The sequence below is a fragment of the Pipistrellus kuhlii genome, unplaced genomic scaffold (genome assembly GCF_014108245.1).
Source record: "Pipistrellus kuhlii isolate mPipKuh1 unplaced genomic scaffold, mPipKuh1.p scaffold_m20_p_34, whole genome shotgun sequence".
Taxonomy (NCBI): Eukaryota; Metazoa; Chordata; class Mammalia; order Chiroptera; family Vespertilionidae; genus Pipistrellus; species Pipistrellus kuhlii.
In genome coordinates, this window is record NW_023425534.1 from 234690 (window position 1) to 252890 (window position 18201).

General features: G+C 66.8%; 2 protein-coding genes across 4 annotated transcripts; both read left to right on the forward strand.

Annotated features, from left to right (window-relative positions):
• Positions 1–3293: 3293 nt before the first annotated feature.
• MIB2 (MIB E3 ubiquitin protein ligase 2) lies at positions 3294–14332 on the forward strand. Of its 2 annotated transcripts, XM_045570500.1 has the most exons (22): positions 3294–3503; positions 4925–5007; positions 7564–7636; positions 7990–8096; positions 8316–8582; positions 8648–8819; positions 9568–9674; positions 9773–9967; positions 10082–10224; positions 10310–10417; positions 11196–11300; positions 11379–11541; positions 11627–11760; positions 11847–11995; positions 12076–12232; positions 12301–12461; positions 12551–12677; positions 12754–12987; positions 13331–13509; positions 13588–13769; positions 13852–13917; positions 14012–14332. In XM_045570500.1, exons 5-22 carry the CDS (start codon positions 8336–8338, stop codon positions 14248–14250), a joined length of 2868 nt encoding a protein of 955 aa, XP_045426456.1. In that variant the 5' UTR covers positions 3294–3503; positions 4925–5007; positions 7564–7636; positions 7990–8096; positions 8316–8335; the 3' UTR covers positions 14251–14332. The 2 variants fall into 2 exon arrangements, with proteins under 2 accessions (XP_045426456.1, XP_036316849.1); XM_036460956.2 differs by lacking the exons at positions 3294–3503; positions 4925–5007; positions 7564–7636 and having other exon boundaries at positions 7990–8095; positions 8314–8582.
• A 1393-nt stretch (positions 14333–15725) lies between these two features.
• Positions 15726–17959, forward strand: MMP23B (matrix metallopeptidase 23B). 2 transcript variants are annotated; one of them, XM_036460819.2, is made up of 8 exons: positions 15730–15938; positions 16155–16291; positions 16377–16516; positions 16611–16778; positions 17134–17298; positions 17364–17474; positions 17559–17685; positions 17756–17959. In XM_036460819.2, the coding sequence occupies exons 1-8, from the start codon at positions 15786–15788 to the stop codon at positions 17934–17936; spliced, it is 1182 nt and encodes a 393-aa protein (XP_036316712.2). In that variant the 5' UTR covers positions 15730–15785; the 3' UTR covers positions 17937–17959. The 2 variants fall into 2 exon arrangements, with proteins under 2 accessions (XP_045426482.1, XP_036316712.2); XM_045570526.1 differs by lacking the exon at positions 17134–17298 and having other exon boundaries at positions 15726–15938.
• Positions 17960–18201: the final 242 nt, after the last annotated feature.

The window sequence follows — 18201 nt, forward strand, 5'->3', positions numbered from 1 at the left end:
TCTCAGAGATATGTATGTCTGCACAGAGAGGTCTGGCTGGCAGTCTGAACTCCCTGCTCCAGGGCCTGGCCTTGGACCTTGGGAGTGTGTGTGTGTGTGTGTGTGTGTGTGTGTGTGCGTGTGGGGGGCTTTCCCACACCGTGCCCAGCCACATGGCCCTGGGTGGGCACACATCTCAGCCCGCCTTCTCGGATCCTTATCTGTGAGTCGCGATCGACAACACCACCTGGCTGGCCCGGCTGAGTAAGGAGAACCTGTGAAAACACACGTGCCCAGGACTCAGTAAGCGCTGCACAGTGATGATGTTTATCTGAGAGAATTACAGGCGGAATAAACTGAAAAGAGGGGGTTTGCTGGAAATCTGTGCTCTGTGGTTGGGGCAAATAGGCTCCCTCCCCACTCTGCTTTCAGAAGGGAGCCTAGCAGACTGGCACCCTAGGAGGGACAAGGGGGGCCCAGAATAAACATTCACCAGCCCTGGACCACCTCTGCCTCAGAGAAGACCCCTCCTCAGTCTGGTTTAAGACACTTTTTTTTTTTTTTTTTTTTTTTTTAAAAATATATTTTATTGATTTTGTACAGAGAGGAAGGGAGAGAGATAGAGAGTTAGAAACATCGATGAGAGAGAGTCATCGATCAGCTGCCTCCTGCACACCCCCCACCGGGGATATGCCCGCAACCAAGGCACATGCCCTTGACCGGAATCGAACCCGGGACCCTTCAGTCCCCAAGCCGACGCTCTACCCATTGAGCCAAACCAGTCCCGGCTGGTTTAAGACACTTTTATTGGAAGCTTTTCTGACACTGTCAGTGGGGCTTGATCCTCCCAACACAGTGTCTCACTCTCAGATTTCCGCAGGGAAAGAAGGCTCACTGGACGTTTGAGGAAAGCTGTCACTGGAAGTGGACAGTCCAGAGCAAAGGGAGAGAAGGAACCGGGTTGGAAGAGTCAACGCTGAGAGCAGGAGGAAGGCTTAGAAGAATCTATAATTAAAACGAGGAAAATGCCCGCAGGAAGAACATTGTGTGTGTGAGGAAAGGAGTCAGGGAAAGTGGACATGAGCTCAGAAAGGGAAGAAATGGGAGCCGAGGTGTTTTCATACCATCCAGCAACTCTCCAGCGCTCAGCAGACCCTGGCCAGTGTCCTACAACTTAAAACATCTGTAGGCCCTGGTGGGGTAGCTCAGTGGGTTGGAGCGTCATCCCAATACTCCACGGTTGTGGGGTTCACCTCTGGTCAGGTCACATACTAGAATCAACCAATGAAGCATAACTAAATGTAACATCCTATCCCTCTCCCTTCCTCTTTGAAATCAATAAAAAATATATATATATATTAAAAAAAAAACCTCCTAAGTAGATGGACATGAGCCTCTGGGATGAAAAAGACAACTGTGTGTATAGATCCATGGGAGTAGAAAGGTCCACATCGAGGTGTATCATTGTGACACTTGACAGCACAGGATAAAGATCCTACACGCTTTCTCAGAGAACAAACATATCCCATACAAATCGCCAGGAATCAGAATGGCTTTGGAGTTTTCAACTGCCCACCTGGGAGCTGAAAGAAAAAAAAACAAACAAAAAACCTATGACTTCAAAATATCTTGAAGGAAAAGTATTTCCCACATGGAATTCTATACCCTGCCAAATGATCAATCAGAGTGAGAGTAGAATAAACATACTTCAGATATGGACTCTTCCCAGGAAGCTATTAGAGGGCTAACCAAGTAGGGGGTCAGCACAGGTTCCAGGTAACGGACTCCTGCACTGGGGAGAGGCAGAGCCAGCAGGATGAGTAGAGAAAGATGACAGTATGGATGGCTAGGAAGCCATCAGCCTGGACTGGAACAGGAGGCCCGGGGCTCTGGCAGAGAGGTCTCCAGGGATTAAATAGAATGTGTCTGAGCCTTTGGAAAATGTTGTCAATAGGCATGTGGCAAAGATGTTAGAGCCTTGGGGGGAAATTAGGTATGAGTTAGTAAAATTCTAGGCATAAGAAGAATACTAGGGCCGAAGCCGGTTTGGCTCAGTGGTAAGAGCATCGGTCTGCGGATTGAGGGGTCCCGGGTTCGATTCCGGGCAAGGGCACATCCCCGGTGTGTGTGTGTGTGTGTGTGTGTGTGTGTGTGTGTGCAGGGGGCAGCTGGTCGATGTTTCTCTCTCATCGACGTTTTCTAGCTCTCTCTCCCTCTCTCTCTGTAAAAAAATCAATAAAATAAAAAAAAGAAAAGAAAAATTACTAGGTATTAACTCAAAAGAAAAAAAAAATACTGTGAAAGAACAGAGGCAGAGTTTTATGCAATACAGGTGGCATAGCAGCTAGCACCAGACCGGTGATGTAATCCTAATGGGAGGGAGATCACGTGGCCATAGGTGGCAGGGTTGCTTGGAGATAAAGTTCTCACTGACATCTGGAAGTCCACAGAAATGTCTAAACACATAAAAGACCAGCAGCCCCTGGTTTAGAGACATGTAGGTTCTGGCCTAGCCAGTTTGGCTCAGTAGATAGAGCGTCGACCTGCGGACTCAATGGTCGCGGGTTCGATTCCGGTCAAGGGCATGTACCTTGGTTGCCGGTGCATACCCAATAGGGAGTTTGCAAGAGACAGCTGATCGGTGATTCTCTCTCATTGATGTTTTTAACTATCCCTCTCCCTTCCTCTCTGTAAAAAAATCAATAAAATATATATATTAAAAATGCTGCAGACAGACGCCCAGGCATCCGCAGCCTCCGTCTCCCTGGTAACGGAACGCGTCTCCGAACCGTGTAGCGCCACGTAGGGTTGGGCAAAGACGGCCCGCCCATCCGTGACGCACTTCCGGCTCAACCCCCCGCCCCCGGGGCGGAAGAGCTTGACCCCTGTTTCGCACGCTCCCCGGATTGGATACTCGGGGCTTCGGCCCCCTGGTGCCCAGTTTGTCCCCGCGCGTGCTCGGCCCTCGATGACCCCGGCCCCTTCCCATTCGGGCGCACGCCCCCTGTCCCCGGCGAGGCGACAGCTCCCTGAGGCCACCGCAGTCCTCTGACGTGCGTCCCACGCTGTCCGACGCGAACACGCCCACGTCCGCGGCGGTGCAGAGCCAAGCACGATCCCCAGCTCCTCCCTGGGGAAGCAGGCCTCCTCCCATCGTTGCGGGACCTGGGGTCCCTCTCTCACCCCGCCCGCCGGCTCGCCCGCTCACCCGCAGAGCCCCCTGCAGCCTCTGTCGTCACCGCCGCCGCGGGGTCTCCTGGGAGTTGTGGTTCGGGCCCGCCCCCTCTCCCGGCGCCCGCGGGCTGTGGACTACAACTCCCGGCAGGCCCTGCGGCGGCCCCAGGAGCCCGAGCGCCGGGGGCTTCGGCAGCCTCGGCCGGTGGGCGCGGGCGCGGCGTCGCGGCGGCCCGGCTGGCCGGTGCTGAGGCGCCGAGGGGCCGCGGGCCGGCCGGCGCTGACACACTCTGGCTCCTCAGGTCCCGGAGCTCCCGCCGCGGGACGCAAACTTCCGGGCAAGTGGAGGGGTCGGCAGCGGCGGCACTGCGGCCGGGCCGGGGTCAGTCACCGCGGGGCCCGGCGACTTCCCGGGAAGGAGATGGAATGACAGGGGGCGGGGCGGCCGGGCGGGGCGAGGCGGTCAGCCTCGGGGTGGCGCCGGCCCTGCCCTGTCCGCCGCCGGCCCGGCGCCCCGCCGCCCCCGCTGCCCCCGCGGGCGGACGCCGGCGGCCGGGGCGCAGCGCGGGGCCGGGGAGTCTGCAGGGCCGGGGCCGCCCTCTGGCTCCGCTCCCGGCGGCCGCGACCAGCGAGCCCCGCGGGGCGGGCGGCAGGCTGGGGCGCTGACCCGGGCAGGGCTGTAGACCGCGGCCCCGGAGCAGCCAGGCCGCCCCGCCTCCGGTGCCCTCCGCCCGCGCATCCCAGCTGCAGCCCGCAGGTCGTTCGGTCCGGGGCCATGTCCGAAGGTGATGCTCTGAGTGCGTGTGCGTTAGGTAGGGGCCAGGGGAGAAGGCGCGATCGATCCTCCTGCCTCCCCCTGAGTCCAGAGCCAGTTGGAGAAACCAGCCAAGGTGTCAGACAGGCGCCCGGCGAGCACCAGCGGGCGGGGGTCAGGCCACCTAAGCGGGTGGAAGCCCTGGGGAACCCGGGCCTTCCTGGCGGCCCCCTCCTGCCATTCCTCTGTGGCCTGAGTATCAGCACCCCAACCGCCACCAGCTGCAGGCTCCCCCCGGTGGTGACCACCTGCCCTTCCTTCGGGCTAGCCCCGCAGGCCTCCTCAGCTCTGTCCCAGGGCCCCCTCTCTCCCCCTCCCCAGCGTGTCCCCGCGGTGTCGGCCAGGCGGCCACGTGACAGGTGCCTGTTGATCCTCCACCCCGGGGCGGGGTTGATTCCAGCAGCAGCAGCAGGCTCTGGGGGTGCAGGGAGGGGAGTGGCTGCCTCTGTCTGCCCAGCTCCTGGGCAAATGGGACAACCTTTTTTTAAAAATGTGATTTAATCTCAATAGCTTTTAAGTTTTTTCCCAATAAAAGGTTCACAAATAGAGGAACATCTCCCTTGACGTGGTCCCCGCAGCCCATTTGTAAAGAGCTCTGCCCCCCCCCCCCCCCATAGGCGGGCAGCTGACAGCAGACCCAGGCCACCTTGTTTGGTTGTGGTAAATGCTGCAAATGTGAAACCACCTTTTAAATACACACACACATATAATACACACACACACACATTTCAGAGAGGAAGGGAGAGAAGACACAGATAGAAACATCATTGATGAGAGAGAATCATGGATCAGGTGCCTCCTGCACGCCCCCCACTGGGGATGGAGCCTACAACCCGGGCCTGTGTCCTGACCGGGAATGTAACCATGATCTCCTGGTTCGTAGGTCAGTGCTCACCACTGAGCCACGCTGGTGGGTCTGAAACCACCTTTTAATCCGTTTTTCTCCAGACTTGCCAGCTGGCTGCCTGTTTGCTTGGCTGTGGTCTGTGTCGGTGATTGCTCCCGGTTTCCAACAGGACATCTTGGCGGCTGTGTTTCTGGTAAAGAAAGGAAAGGAATTGGTTTCTGGGTGGGTTCCCTTCCTGGCCCCTGCCTGCTCCTGACTCAGGTCCGTCCCCACTCGCCACCCCTGTGCACACACCCTGGTGGGACCTCCTGAGGTGGGGATGAACTTTGACCCCACGACCTGGTGTCATGTGCTGGGCTCCAGGAGGATGGCGATGGAGACAAGGCAGGGAAGGGGGTGGAGAAAGGTGGTGGAGAGGCCTGGGAAGCCACTGCTCCCCTCACAAGGGGCCCGGGGCTGGGGCCCCATCACGGAGGCAAATGTGGAGGAGTGGGCAGCGGGCAGGCGTTGCTGGATGCCTTGCTCACGCTCTGGGTGATGCCACGCTGAAGCGAGGGCAGACCCCAAGCCCGCGGGATGGGGTGTGGAGGGCGGTGACGGGAAGGGGCTCAGGCCGGGGGTGCCCCAGAACAGGACGCGCCTCTGTCCTCCACCTTCCCCCCCAGGCGTGTTGGTCTGGGCAAGAGAGGTGAGGGGCTGGGGGCCCGTGCCCCGACCTGGGGGTGTCCCATGTGGGCTGGTGGGCTCCCGAGAGGGTCAGCCCTGGGAGGCGGTGGTTTCCTGGCTGGGGCTGGAGAACGAGCTGTCCGGCTGAGCTAAAAATACCAGGTGTGAAGACATCAGGTCCTGGCCGGAGGCGCCGGTAACCCTACCCTGCGGCCCCCATGCCATTCAGCAGCTGAGGGAGGCTTGGCCCTGACTTCATAGATCCCGCCAGGCACCCTGCCCCACTCTCCATCCTGTGCCCACCCTGGAGGGCAGGGCCCTGCTCAGGGGCCCCTGCCGCACGGCTTGTTGGAGATGCTCCTGCAGCAATGCCAGGGCCGGAGGCCAGAGGCCAGGCCAGTGTGGTGGCCGGCTCGCAGGCTCAGGCCGGGCCCACAGGGCATGGGTGTTGGCTCTTGGGTCCTTTCCTGCCCGAGTTCTTTTTTATTAATATTGTTATTATTATTATTATTATTTTTAAAATATATTTTATTGATTTTGTACAGAAAGGGAGGGAGGGAGATAGAGAGTTAGAATCATCGATGAGAGAGAGTCATCGATCAGCTGCTTCTTGCACACCCCACACTGGGGATATGCCCGCAACCAAGGTACATGCCCTTTACCGGAATCGAACCCAGGACCTTTCAGTCCCCAAGCCGACGCTCTATCCATTGAGCCAAACCGGTTTCGGCAATATTGTTATTATTTAAAATAAATTTTTATTGATTTTAGAGAGGAAGGGAGGAGAGAGACAGAAACATCAATGATGAGAGAGAATCATGGGTCAGCTGCCTCCTGCATTGGGGATCGATCCCCCAACGTGGGCCTGTGCCCTGACCAGAATCAACCCTGGGACCCTCAGTCCCCAGGTGGATGCTCTCAGGAGCAGCCATGGCAGTTGTGTGAGTGCTTTATCTCGGTGTGGGGCCAGTTTCTGGGCCTGCAGTTGGGGGGCCCCTGCACGCAGGGGTCGTCAGTTGGGCCCACGTGTCCACACTTGTCTGTAGCAGTGAAAGAGGCCGCTCTGGCCAGCTGCAGCTCAGCAGGTGCGTCAGGGCGGGGCGGGTGTGTGAGCGCTGCAGCCTGGGGGGGGGATGGGGCCTGTGCCCTCAGGGACAGCGAAATCACTGCCCACAGCCCACCCCAGGCTGGTGCTGCTCCACCTGAGTCAGACACACGTGGCAGCTCTGACGGGAGGCCCCTGAGGCCACACGTGGGTGGCTTGCCATGCCTGACTGCAGAGGTGGCAGCCCAGGACGCTCCCCCTCCCCGGGGCTTGCTGACACCATTCAGAGCATTGTCAGGGATCATTCTGATGTGGGCCCTTTCTCACGGCAGGCCTGGGGGCTGAGCTGGTGGCTGGAGCCCGCAGTGGCCTCGGGCCTGGGGCTCATCTTATGGAGACAGTAGAGGGGAGGGCAGGACAGGCAGCAGAAGGGGGCGTGGCCCAGGGGGGTGAGCCGCTGGCCAATCAGCAGTGAGTGGGGTTCCTGGGGAAAGGCTTCTGATTAGCCATTGGTCCTCGTTTTCAAAACATCCGCCTGTCTGGGGAAGCCCCAGAGGTCCGGCAGGGGCAGACGGACCCTCAGGCTGGGCTGGGACCAAGGGCCTGCCCACCTGTGCTGGGTGCCATCTCAGAGTGGGCAGGGTAGAGGGTGGGCCTCGGGTGCCCTTGGGGTGTGGGCCCTGCTGCTGGCTGGAGTAGGAGTCGGCAGGAAGCCTGGCCACTGCCTCTCCTTGCTGCCCGTCTTCGGTCTCAGCCGGACAGGCGTTCCCTGCGCTGGCCAGGCCTGGGGTGCCGAGTGTCAGGCTGGGGGTGACGCAGGGCCAGGACTGGGAGCGGGGCCTGGGTGGAGGGGGATTGGCCTTCCTCCCTGGGCTGGCCTCAGTGCCCAGTGACTGCACCTTGGCTGCCCCCAGCCCCGCCCCGAGGGGGCCCCCCCACGCCCCCCCCCCCTCCGCCGAGTCCTGACCCTCCGTGAGGCCCCTTGCCTCCCAGCAGTCCTTCCGCCTCTCCTGGAGCTTTCTCTCTCCACTCTTCCAGGCCTTCCTGTTGCGCAGGAGACTCTATGCAGAGCATTTGGTGGGGGCACAGGCACAGTGAGCCCAGCTTCCAGGTGAGCAGGCATGTGTTTCCAGGTCAGGAAGTAGCACCTGGCTGGTCCTGGGCCCCAGGGCCACTTCTGCCACTGCCCCGCCCCTTCCCCCCAAGGCTGGGCCTGCTTTCCGGTTCGTGGCCTTTCTGTAGATGGGCTGTGGGGTTTGGCGGGTGGTGGCCCGTCAGTGTGCTGCCTGTTCTGTGGGGTGTCTGCTCTGTTCGGCGCCCTCTCAGGGACAAGCCCTTTGTGGGACGCGCTGACGCACTCCGGTGGGTGGGTCGCCGCCTTTCGGCCCTGGTGTCTCAGGAGCAGCCGTTCTGAGCGGAAGCTGTCCCCTCATCAATCACTGCACGTCTGTTTTCTGCCGCCAGCATCGCTGTCAGACCTTTCACTGCTGCCGGGAGCCACGTCCACTCACCCGTGAGCACCCAGCACTGGACCTTCTCGTGGGCACTGACTGAGGGACTTCCCTGCCAGGTGTGTCCCTGGTCGCAGGGTCACCACAGCTGGAGGGACCTTCAGAGAGGTGCCCGCCCCCCGGGGTGTGCCACCCCCACCTAAGGCTGCTCTCCCCGGCGGCCCCACCCCTCCGTGGGCTCCAGGCGCCTGTAGTTCCCAGCCCCCCCCCCTCGGCTGGGTGCCTCTCCTACCTTCCCTGCAGCTCACTGTGGCCTGAGGGTGCCCTCTGCCTGCAGGTCCCAGAGCAGCGCCCCCACCATGGACCCAGACCCCCAGGCCGGCGTGCAGGTGGGCATGCGCGTGGTGCGGGGCGTGGACTGGAAGTGGGGCCAGCAGGACGGCGGCGAGGGCGGCGTGGGCACGGTGGTGGAGCTCGGCCGCCACGGCAGCCCCTCGACCCCCGACCGCACCGTGGTGGTGCAGTGGGACCACGGCACCCGCACCAACTACCGCGCCGGCTACCAGGGCGCGCACGACCTGCTGCTCTACGACAACGCCCAGATCGGTGCGTGTGCGGGGCGGGCGGGGGGCGGGGCGCGCCCACCCCCCCTGACCCTGCCCCGCCCCCAGGCGTGAGGCACCCCAACATCATCTGTGACTGCTGCAAGAAGCACGGGCTGCGCGGCATGCGCTGGAAGTGCCGCGTCTGCGCGGACTACGACCTGTGCACGCAGTGCTACCTCAACAACAAGCACGACCTGGCCCACGCCTTCGAGCGCTATGAGACCGCCCACGCCCGCCCGTGAGTCCGCGCCCCCGCCCCCTGCCGCCAGCGCCTCCTACAGGACGGCCCTCGCCGCAGGACCCGGCTCTGCGGCTCCCCCAGGGCAGGGCTTCCCCGCCATTTCCCTGAAGCGGGCGGAGTAATGGTCACTGCCTCCTGCTGGGGAGCAGGTGGTGCCATGGTCCTGGTGCCACCCCAGAGCCAGGTGTGGCTCCCCGTGTCGCCATGGCGGCACTGAGGTGGCCTGTGCTGGCCCTGTAGCCAGCATCCTCCGTGGAGGTTCTGGGCGTGGCAGTGGGCAGCGTACGCTGGGCCAGCCCCTGGGCACATGGGCAGGAGCTGGGTCTGGCCAGGAGCCTCCTTGGCTGTGGTGGTGGGCGGGAGGGGGGAGGATTAGGCTGGGGACAAGGCTGCTGGGGTGGGGGGCAGAGAAACCTTCCCTGTTCCTGAGCCAGTGGCAGAGCAGGCTCAGCTGTCTGGGTGCCTGTGGCCAAGCCTGTGTTCTCTTCCTCCGTTGTCTGTGCTGGCCATCCCTGGACAGGGCCTGCGCCAAGCTTGGGGGCAGGCCATGCTGTGAGGGGGCCTGGGTGCATCGGGAAGGGCCCCCTGGAGGAACACGGTCAGCAGCTCCAGGCCGAGTGTGGAGGCCCAGAACTAACTGCTGGGCCAGCCGTCCGGGCCCTGGGCGCCGGGAGCGAGCTGGGCTGGACAGAGGCCGGTGCCTTCACACCGCCATCCGCATGGCCCAGGACACGCTGTCTTGCAGGGTCACCCTGAGTCCCCGCCAGGGCCTCCCGCGGATCCCATTGAGGGGCATCTTCCAGGGGGCAAAGGTGGTGCGGGGCCCCGACTGGGAGTGGGGCTCACAGGACGGTGAGTGGGGGTCCCGGGGGAGGTGGGGCTGGGCTGGCCCTGGCTATGGCTGTGCCTCGTGGCAGGCGCTTAGCTGCTGGTGGGGCATGTCTCTCCAGGAGGGGAAGGGAAGCCAGGCCGAGTGGTGGACATCCGTGGCTGGGACGTGGAGACAGGCCGGAGCGTGGCCAGCGTGACGTGGGCCGATGGCACCACCAATGTGTACCGCGTGGGGCACAAGGGCAAGGTGGACCTCAAGTGTGTGGGCGAGGCGGCCGGCGGCTTCTACTACAAGGAGCACCTCCCGCGGCTGGGTAAGGCTGCTGGCCGCGTCCCGCCTGGCTGGGCCTGCTGGGCTGGGCTGGGGCCTCTGGGGGAGGGCCCCGGGGTGGGGGTGCTGCCTGAGCTGGGCCTGCGCCTGCCTCCAGGCAAGCCCGCAGAGCTGCAGCGCCGGGTGAGTGCTGACGGCCAGCCCTTCCAGCCCGGGGACAAGGTCACGTGTCTGCTGGACACCGACGTCCTGAGGGAGATGCAGGAAGGCCATGGCGGCTGGAACCCCAGGATGGCGGAGGTGAGCTGCTCCGCCCGTCGGCCCTGTGCCCGCCCCTCCCCACCTCCCCCGGACCCCCAGCCACAGCCTCCACGACCCGCCACAGTTTATCGGACAGACGGGCACCGTGCACCGCATCACGGACCGGGGGGACGTGCGTGTGCAGTTCAGCCACGAGACCCGCTGGACCTTCCACCCGGGGGCTCTCACCAAGGTGCATGGGGGGCGGGGCGAGCCCTGTCCGTTCTCTGTACCCTCCGAGGACCTGCTCATCCCTGAGGAGGAGGAGAGGGCCTGGGGTCCAGGTGTGAAGGGACGTAGGAGGGCAGGGCAGAGCCAGGAAGCCACTACAGCGCTATGGGCAGGTGGCCACGTAATTGCTTTACTTTCTCATGTGCTCCCGTGGGTGCTGTGGGGGAGCACGTGGGATGGTGATGGGTGTGGGAAGGCCCTTAGGACAGATGCTTGGCCCACAGTGGGGGCTGGGAAGGAGCGTCTGGGAAGCAGGATTCCCAGCTGGGATCGAGGCTGAGGGAGGTCGATGGGCAGCTGGGAGGGGTTCCTCCACGGACGGGGCCCTGAAAGGAGTGGGTGCCGAGGAGGGTGTGTGTGGTGTCATGAGACAGTTTGTAGAGCGAGTCCCGTGCAGGTGAGGGCACAATGGGGGGCATTGGGGGTGGGGAGTGGGCCCTGATCTGTCTCCCTGCTGTTCTGGCCCTGCCCCTGGTTATGGCCAGCTGCCTGCTCCCCATCTGAGCTTGTTTCAGTCTGGTCTCTTCAGCTGCCACCCCCGGGCACAGGGGCTGAGCTGTCCAGGGCCACCCTGGTCACAGGGGTCTTGTCCAGACAGACCCTTTGGTTGTGTTTCTGGTCGGTTTAGGGTTGAGTTCAGGCCGACCTGTCCTGTGGAGCTTGATGGGGTACCTCCTGCTCCACGACCCTGGGCAGCCTCAGGGCCGGCCGGGCCCCTCATCGGCCTCTCTCTCACTCAGCACAACTCCTTCTGGGTGGGCGACGTGGTGCGGGTCATGGACGACCTAGACACGGTGAAGCGGCTGCAGGCCGGGCACGGCGAGTGGACCGATGACATGGCGCCTGTGAGACCCCCATCCCTCCCTGCCTTCGCTGCTCCTCCCTCAACCCTGGGGCCCAGCCTGTGATCTCCCTCTTCTCAGGCCCTGGGCCAAGTTGGGAAGGTGGTGAAGGTGTTCGGAGACGGGAGCCTGCGAGTGGCGGTCGGTGGTCAGCTGTGGACCTTCAGCCCCTCTTGCCTGCTGGCCTATCGGCCCGAGGAGGACGCCAACCTGGACGTGGCTGAGCGCGCCCGGGAGAACAAAAGTGCGGGACCCAGCAGCGGCCACAGGGGGGAGGGGGCCTCCCATGGCCCCTGCCTGACCTCCCCTGCCCGCCCCCCCTCCCCCAGGCTCCCTGAGTGTGGTCCTGGATAAGCTTCGAGCCCAGAAGAGTGACCCGGAGCACCCAGGGCGGCTGGTGGTGGAGGCGGCCCTGGGCAACGTGGCCCGGGCTCTGGACCTGCTGCGGAGGCACCCTGAGCAGGCACGCTCCTGAGGCCCACCCTCGTCCCAGGCTTGGCCCGCCCCGGGGGAAGGGGGCCGGGAACTGACCAGCAGTGCTCCCAGCAGGTGGACACCAAGAACCAGGGCAGGACGGCCCTGCAGGTGGCTGCCTACCTGGGCCAGGTGGAGCTGCTGCGTCTGCTGCTGCAGGCCCGGGCAGGCGTGGACCTGGCCGACGAGGAGGGCAACACGGCTCTGCACTATGCGGCCCTGGGGTGAGCCTGGCGGCTCGGTGGGGGCTGGGCCTGCAGTGCTGCCAGTGGGCACAGCACCCTGCCGCCTCCTCTCCCCCCAGGAACCAGCCCGAGGCCGCCCGCCTGCTCCTGGCTGCGGGGTGCCAGGCCAATGCGCTGAACGGCACCCGGAGCACCGCGCTGCACGTGGCCGTGCAGAGGGGCTTCCTGGAGGTGGTGAGGGCCCTGTGCGAGCTGGGCTGCGACGTCAACCTGCCAGTGAGTGCGGGGCCGTCCTTCCCCGGGCTCACGGAGCCCTGCCGCCGCTGACCACTGCCCCCCGACAGGACGCCCAGGCCAACACGCCCCTGCACTACGCCATCTCTGCGGGCGCCGGCGCCAGCGGCATCGTGGAGGTGCTCACGGAGGTGCCGGGCATCGACGTCACCGCCACCAACAGCCAGGGCTTCACCTTGCTGCACCACGCGGCCCTCAAGGGCCACGCGCTGTGAGTTGGGGTGGGCACAGCCCGAGCAGCTCCCGCCACGCTGCTGGGCACCGGGAGCCCCCTCCACCAGACACCTCCCCGCCCCTCAGAGCCGTCAGGAGGATCCTGGCCTGGGCACGGCAGCTGGTGGACGCCAAGAAGGAGGATGGCTTCACGGCAGTGCACCTGGCCGCCCTCAACAACCACCGGGAGGTGGCCCAGATTCTCATCCAGGAGGTGAGGACAGCCCGCTGCCCCGGGGGGGAGTCGGGGCCCTCGGGCCCCAGGCTGAGCCCGGCCCCCCGCCCCCCAGGGCCGCTGTGATGTGAACGTCCGAAACCGGAAGCTCCAGTCCCCGCTGCACCTGGCCGTGCGGCAGGCCCACGTGGGGCTGGTGCCGCTGCTGGTGGACGCCGGCTGCAGCGTCAACGCCGAGGACGAGGAGGGGGACACGGCTCTGCACCTGGCCCTGCGGCGGCACCAGCTGCAGCCCCTGGTGGCCGACGGGCCCCGGGGGGCCCCGGGGACTCTGCAGCTGCTGTCCAGGGTGAGCAGGTGGGGCTGGGGCTGGAGAGGTGGCCGAGCACCTGGCTGCAGGTCCCAGGCAGGCCCCGAGTGACCGCCACTCTCTCGAAGGGTGCTTCCTGGAAGCCAGGCCCTTGAGGGTTGGGTAGCCCCCAGGTCAGCTGTTGGCAGGAGGTGTCTCTGTCCCCGTCACCTAGTGTGGCCAGCATCCCTGCATTCTGTGCTCCTGAGCAGCCTGGGAAAGGGGGTGGGTTTCTCAGCATTCACCCCTTCTCTCGGGCTTTTCCCGCCACCTCCCCTCTGCCCTGCATGGGGCAGCTGGTGCTCCCCCTGAGGTCTGCCAGCCTTGTGGCCTCTGCCCCCAGCTGCAGGCCTCGGGCCTCCCTGCCAGCGCAGAACTGACGGTGGGCGCCGCCATCGCTTGCTTCCTGGTGCTGGAGGGCGCGGACGTGAACTACACCAACCACCGCGGCCGCTCCCCGCTGGACTTGGCTGTGGAGGGCCGAGTCCTCAAGGCCCTCCAGGGCTGTGCCCAGCGCTTCCGGTGAGCCGGTGGGGCGTGGTGGGCGTGGCAGGGGCGGCACCCCAGCGGCCCTGTCAAGCCCCCCTCCTCCACCTGCAGGGAGCGGCAGGCGGGCGGGGGCGCGGCCCCAGACCCCAGGCTGCTGCTCAGCACCCCCAGCACCACGTCCAACCTGCACGCGGCCCTGCCTGCGGGGCCGGAGGCGGCCGAATGCCTGGTGTGCTCTGAGCTGGCGCTGCTGGTGCTGTTCTCGCCGTGCCAGCACCGCACGGTGTGCGAGGGTAAGTGCGGGGCGCGGGTGGGAGCAGGAGGAGGGGGAGGAGCGGGAGTGCGGCCCCACCCAACAGCGCCCCTCCCCCACAGAATGCGCGCGCAGGATGAAGAAGTGCATCAGGTGCCAGGTGCCCATCAGCAAGAAGCTGCTGCCAGGTGGGTGGGCTCGGGCGGGAGGAGCTGACTGGGTTGCCCTCCTCTCCCCCCGCCGCCGGCTCTAACCCCATGGCCGCGCCTAATCCCGCCGCAGACGGCACGGAGGTGGCCGGCACGGCCCCCGCGCCCGGCCCGCCGCGGCAGCTGGTGGAGGAGCTGCAGAGCCGCTACCGGCAGATGGAGGAGCGCATCACCTGCCCCATCTGCATCGACAGCCACATCCGCCTCGTGTTCCAGTGCGGCCACGGCGCCTGCGCGCCCTGCGGCGCTGCGCTCAGCGCCTGCCCCATCTGCCGCCAGCCCATCCGCGACCGCATCCAGATCTTCGTATAGCCGCGCCCTGCCGTCCACCGTCTACCATCCACCGCCGCCCCGAGCCCCCGCCCGCCCGTGTTTTATAAAAAGATTCACGAACTTCGCCGCCTGGTGCCTGTCTGGGGGGGCGCGGGCGGTTCCGGTTCTTCCCGGACAGAAACCAGCGGTCCCGCCCGCGCCGCCTGGCCCCTCCGCCCGCGCCCAGCTGTGGCCGCGCTTCTGCCAGAGTCCCGCCCCGTGTCCGCTGTCCCGGCTCTGGGCCCAGAAGCCAGCCCCGGGCAGAGGTCCTCCAGGCCCGGCAGCCTCCTGCGACCCCCGGCCCCTCCCTCCCTATCTCCCGGGCGGGCCCTGGGGACGGCGCAGGCCTCGCGGAAGCTTCTGGCTGAGTTCCGGCGGGATTGGGGCGGGGAGGGGGAGGGGGCGCAGGGTCCGGGAAGAGGAGCGGGCGCGGGACGGGAGGGCACTTTGTTGGGCGAACATTTAGCCACGCGGAGGGGGCGCAGCTCCAGCCGGGCCGGCGGCAGCGCTTTCCAAGAACCACCCGCCGCTCCCCCGGAGCCTGGCGGCTGCTGCCAGGCCCTTGGCGCTGACCCCGCTGGCCCGCGCGCCTGTCACTCTGGGCTCCAGGCCAGGCCCGGACCCTCGGCCTCGTCTGGCCCAATCCTCCCCCCATTCTGCCACCGACAGCCCCTCCGTCTCCCAGCCTCTCCTCCTTGTCTTCGTCTCCCGGCCCATGGCACCCTTGCCAGCACCCTGCCTGGCCGGCCTCACCCGGCTCACCCTGAAGGCCCCGTCGAGTTTTCCGGTCTCAAGACCGCGTCTCCCACCCCCCACCCAGGACCCTCCGAACGGGGCCCTGCGCCTGGCTCCGCTGGATGAGAGCCCAATGGGGGGTTCCTGGCTCCCCAGCCCCTGCCCCGGGGCGCCGAACCCCGTCTCCATGGGGTACCCCGGCGGGCCGCTTCCAGCTCCCGGGGGCTCTGCACCCCCCCCCCCCACTCCTGGCGCCACCCCCAGGCACCACCCGCCTCTCCCCCCTCGGCGCCGGACTCACTGCCACGTCCCTCCCGCCTGTCCCCGCCCCTCGCGCGGGGACCCTGCCCGGCCCGCGCCGGCGGCCGTGTCCTGGGCCGGCCCGGCGGAGGTTCCCCTCCAGGTCTCATCCGGTGTCCAGGGGGGTGGGGGGGTCCCATTGGAGAAAAAGCCTCCGGTCACTCAGCCCCGACCCTTTGGGTCCCAACTGCCCGTCCCTGTCCCTGCCTTCTGCCGAGCCCCCGGCGCCGGTCCCTTCCTGACCGCCGGCACCGCCCCGCGTCCCCCACACAGCACCCCGCCCCGGCGGCCCTGCCGACCCCGGCCACCGGCCCGCAGGCTGGCGGGGTCGGGCGCCAGCGGTGGGACGGCCAGCTGGTTCCCTTCAGGGCGGCCGCCCCCGCCTCCGCCCCCGCCCCGGGCTGTAACCCGAGCCGCCTGGGCGCCTCCCCCGGCTCCTCGCGCGCCTGCGGCCCCGCAGCCCCCGCGCCCGGAGCCCCCGCAGCAAGTCCGCCGGCGCCATGGCCCGCGGGGCCCGCGTCCCCTGGGCGGCGTCGGGGCCGCGCGCTCCGGCCGGCTGGCGGGGGGCCGCGCTGGGCGCCCTGTGCCTGCTGCCCGCGCTCCTGCTGCTGGCCCGGCCCGGGGCCCCGCCGGCCGCCCGGCCCGCCCCGCAGGTGAGTCCCCCCGGCGCCCACGGCGCCCGCGGGTGGGAGGCAGCACCCTCCAGCCCCGCCCACGCCGGCCGGCGGGTCCTCTCACCCTCTCCCTCCGGCTGCAGGGGCGCGTGGGGTGGGAACAGGCAGCGCTACCACCGCCTCCGCCCCGTCTCTTCCCCGAGTTTGGGATCGGGCGCCGCGGCCGCCTCCTCAGGGCACTCGCTTCCCTTGAAGGAAGACGCCGCGACCCTCCGCGCGGGTGCCCGCGGCTCCCCGGGGCCCGGCCCGCCGCCCGCCCCGGCGCCCCGCAGACGCCGCTACACGCTGACGCCCGCCCGGCTGCGCTGGGACCACTTCAACCTCACGTACAGGTGCGGCCCGGGCCTGGAGGGGGCCTGGCGGCAGCCCCGTCCACCCCTGACCCTGCCCCCGCCCCCGCCCCCGCCCCCGCCCCAGGATCCTCTCCTTCCCGCGGAACCTGCTGAGCCCCAGCGAGACCCGGCGCGGCCTGGCCGCCGCCTTCCGCATGTGGAGCGACGTGTCCCCCTTCAGCTTCCGCGAGGTGGGCCCCGAGCAGCCCAGCGACCTGCGGATCGGTGAGCGCCGCGCCCTCGCCCATGCCCCCCAGCCTCTGCCCCGCGCTCCCCCGCCCCGCGCTCCCCCCGCCGCCCCTCAGCCCGCGCTCCGCAGGCTTCTACCCCGCCAACCACACGGACTGCCTGGTGTCCGCGCTTCACCACTGCTTCGACGGCCCCACGGGCGAGCTGGCCCACGCCTTCTTCCCCCCGCACGGCGGCATCCACTTCGACGACAGCGAGTACTGGATCCTGGGCCCCACGCGCTACAGCTGGAAGAAAGGTGACGGCCGGCCCGGGGGACCCTCCGCGCCCCGGGGTCCCTACGAGCTCCGGGGGACCCTCCGCGCCCCGGGGTCCCTACGAGCTCCGGGGGACCCTCCGCGCCCCGGGGTCCCGGCGGAGGGCTGGGAGCGGGGCTGGGACTTGGGGTGATGCAGGCAGGGAGGGGGCGGCTGAGGCCACAGGCCTGAGTCCCAGGAGGCCCTCATCCCGCGCCGAGTGGAGCTGCATTCCCGGTGAGCTCACCGCCCGCCGGGAACCTCTTATCGCCCGAGGCCGCGGCCTGCAGAGGCGGCGCCGGAGGGGGCGGGCGGGCGGGCGGGCGGCGGGGCCTGCGCTGACCGCGGGGCCCGCAGGCGTGTGGCTGACGGACCTGGTTCACGTGGCGGCGCACGAGATCGGCCACGCGCTGGGCCTGATGCACTCGCAGCACGGCCGCGCGCTCATGCACCTCAACGCCACGCTGCGCGGCTGGAAGGCGCTGTCGCAGGACGAGCTGTGGGGGCTGCACCGGCTCTACGGTGGGTGCCTGCGGGGCGGGGGGCGGCGCCGGGGCAGGCGCTGAGGCCGGGCCGCCCCCCTCCAGGCTGCCTGGACCGGCTGTTCGTGTGCGCGTCCTGGGCGCGGAGGGGCTTCTGCGACGCCCGCCGGAGGCTCATGAAGAGGCTGTGCCCCAGCAGCTGCGACTTCTGTTACGGTGGGTGCGGCGGTCCCGCCGGCGGGGCGGGGCGGGGCGGGGCGGGGCCCTCCCTCCTGACCTCCCTCCCTCCCTCCCGCACAGAGTTCCCCTTCCCCACGGTGGCCGCCACCCTGCCGCCCCCCAGGACCAAAACCCGCCTGGTGTCGGAGGGCAGGAACGTGACCTTCCGTTGCGGCCAGAAGATCCTGCACAAGAAAGGCAAAGTGCAGTGAGTGCCGGCCGGGGCGAGGGGTGGCGGCCGGGGTTCCCCACTCAGCGCCACGCCCTGTCCCCCGCAGCTGGTACAAGGACCAGGAGCCGCTGGAGTCCTCCTACCCCGGGTACCTGGCACTGGGCGAGGCGCACCTGAGCATCATCGCCAACGCCATCAACGAGGGCACCTACACCTGCGTGGTGCGCCGGCGGCAGCGCGTGCTCAGCACCTACTCCTGGCGCGTGCGCGTGCGCGTGCGCCCCTGAGCCCCGATAAAGGCTTTCTCCCCGAGTCTCCGCGCCCTTTCTTGGGGGCGGGGCCGTGCCGACCCAGCCCCGCGGGATGTGGGGAGCACGACACCCCGGCCCAGTCCAGTTAGAGCAGGAGCTGGAGGCAGGGAGAGGCCGGCCGGCCCAGGGCCAGCCCAGGAAGGACAGACACAGCAGCGCTTCCATTTCACCGAATCTTTAAGGTGTGACCACCTCCTACGTACGAAAGGCTGTGTGCCCTGCACGAGGGCAGGAGGCACCC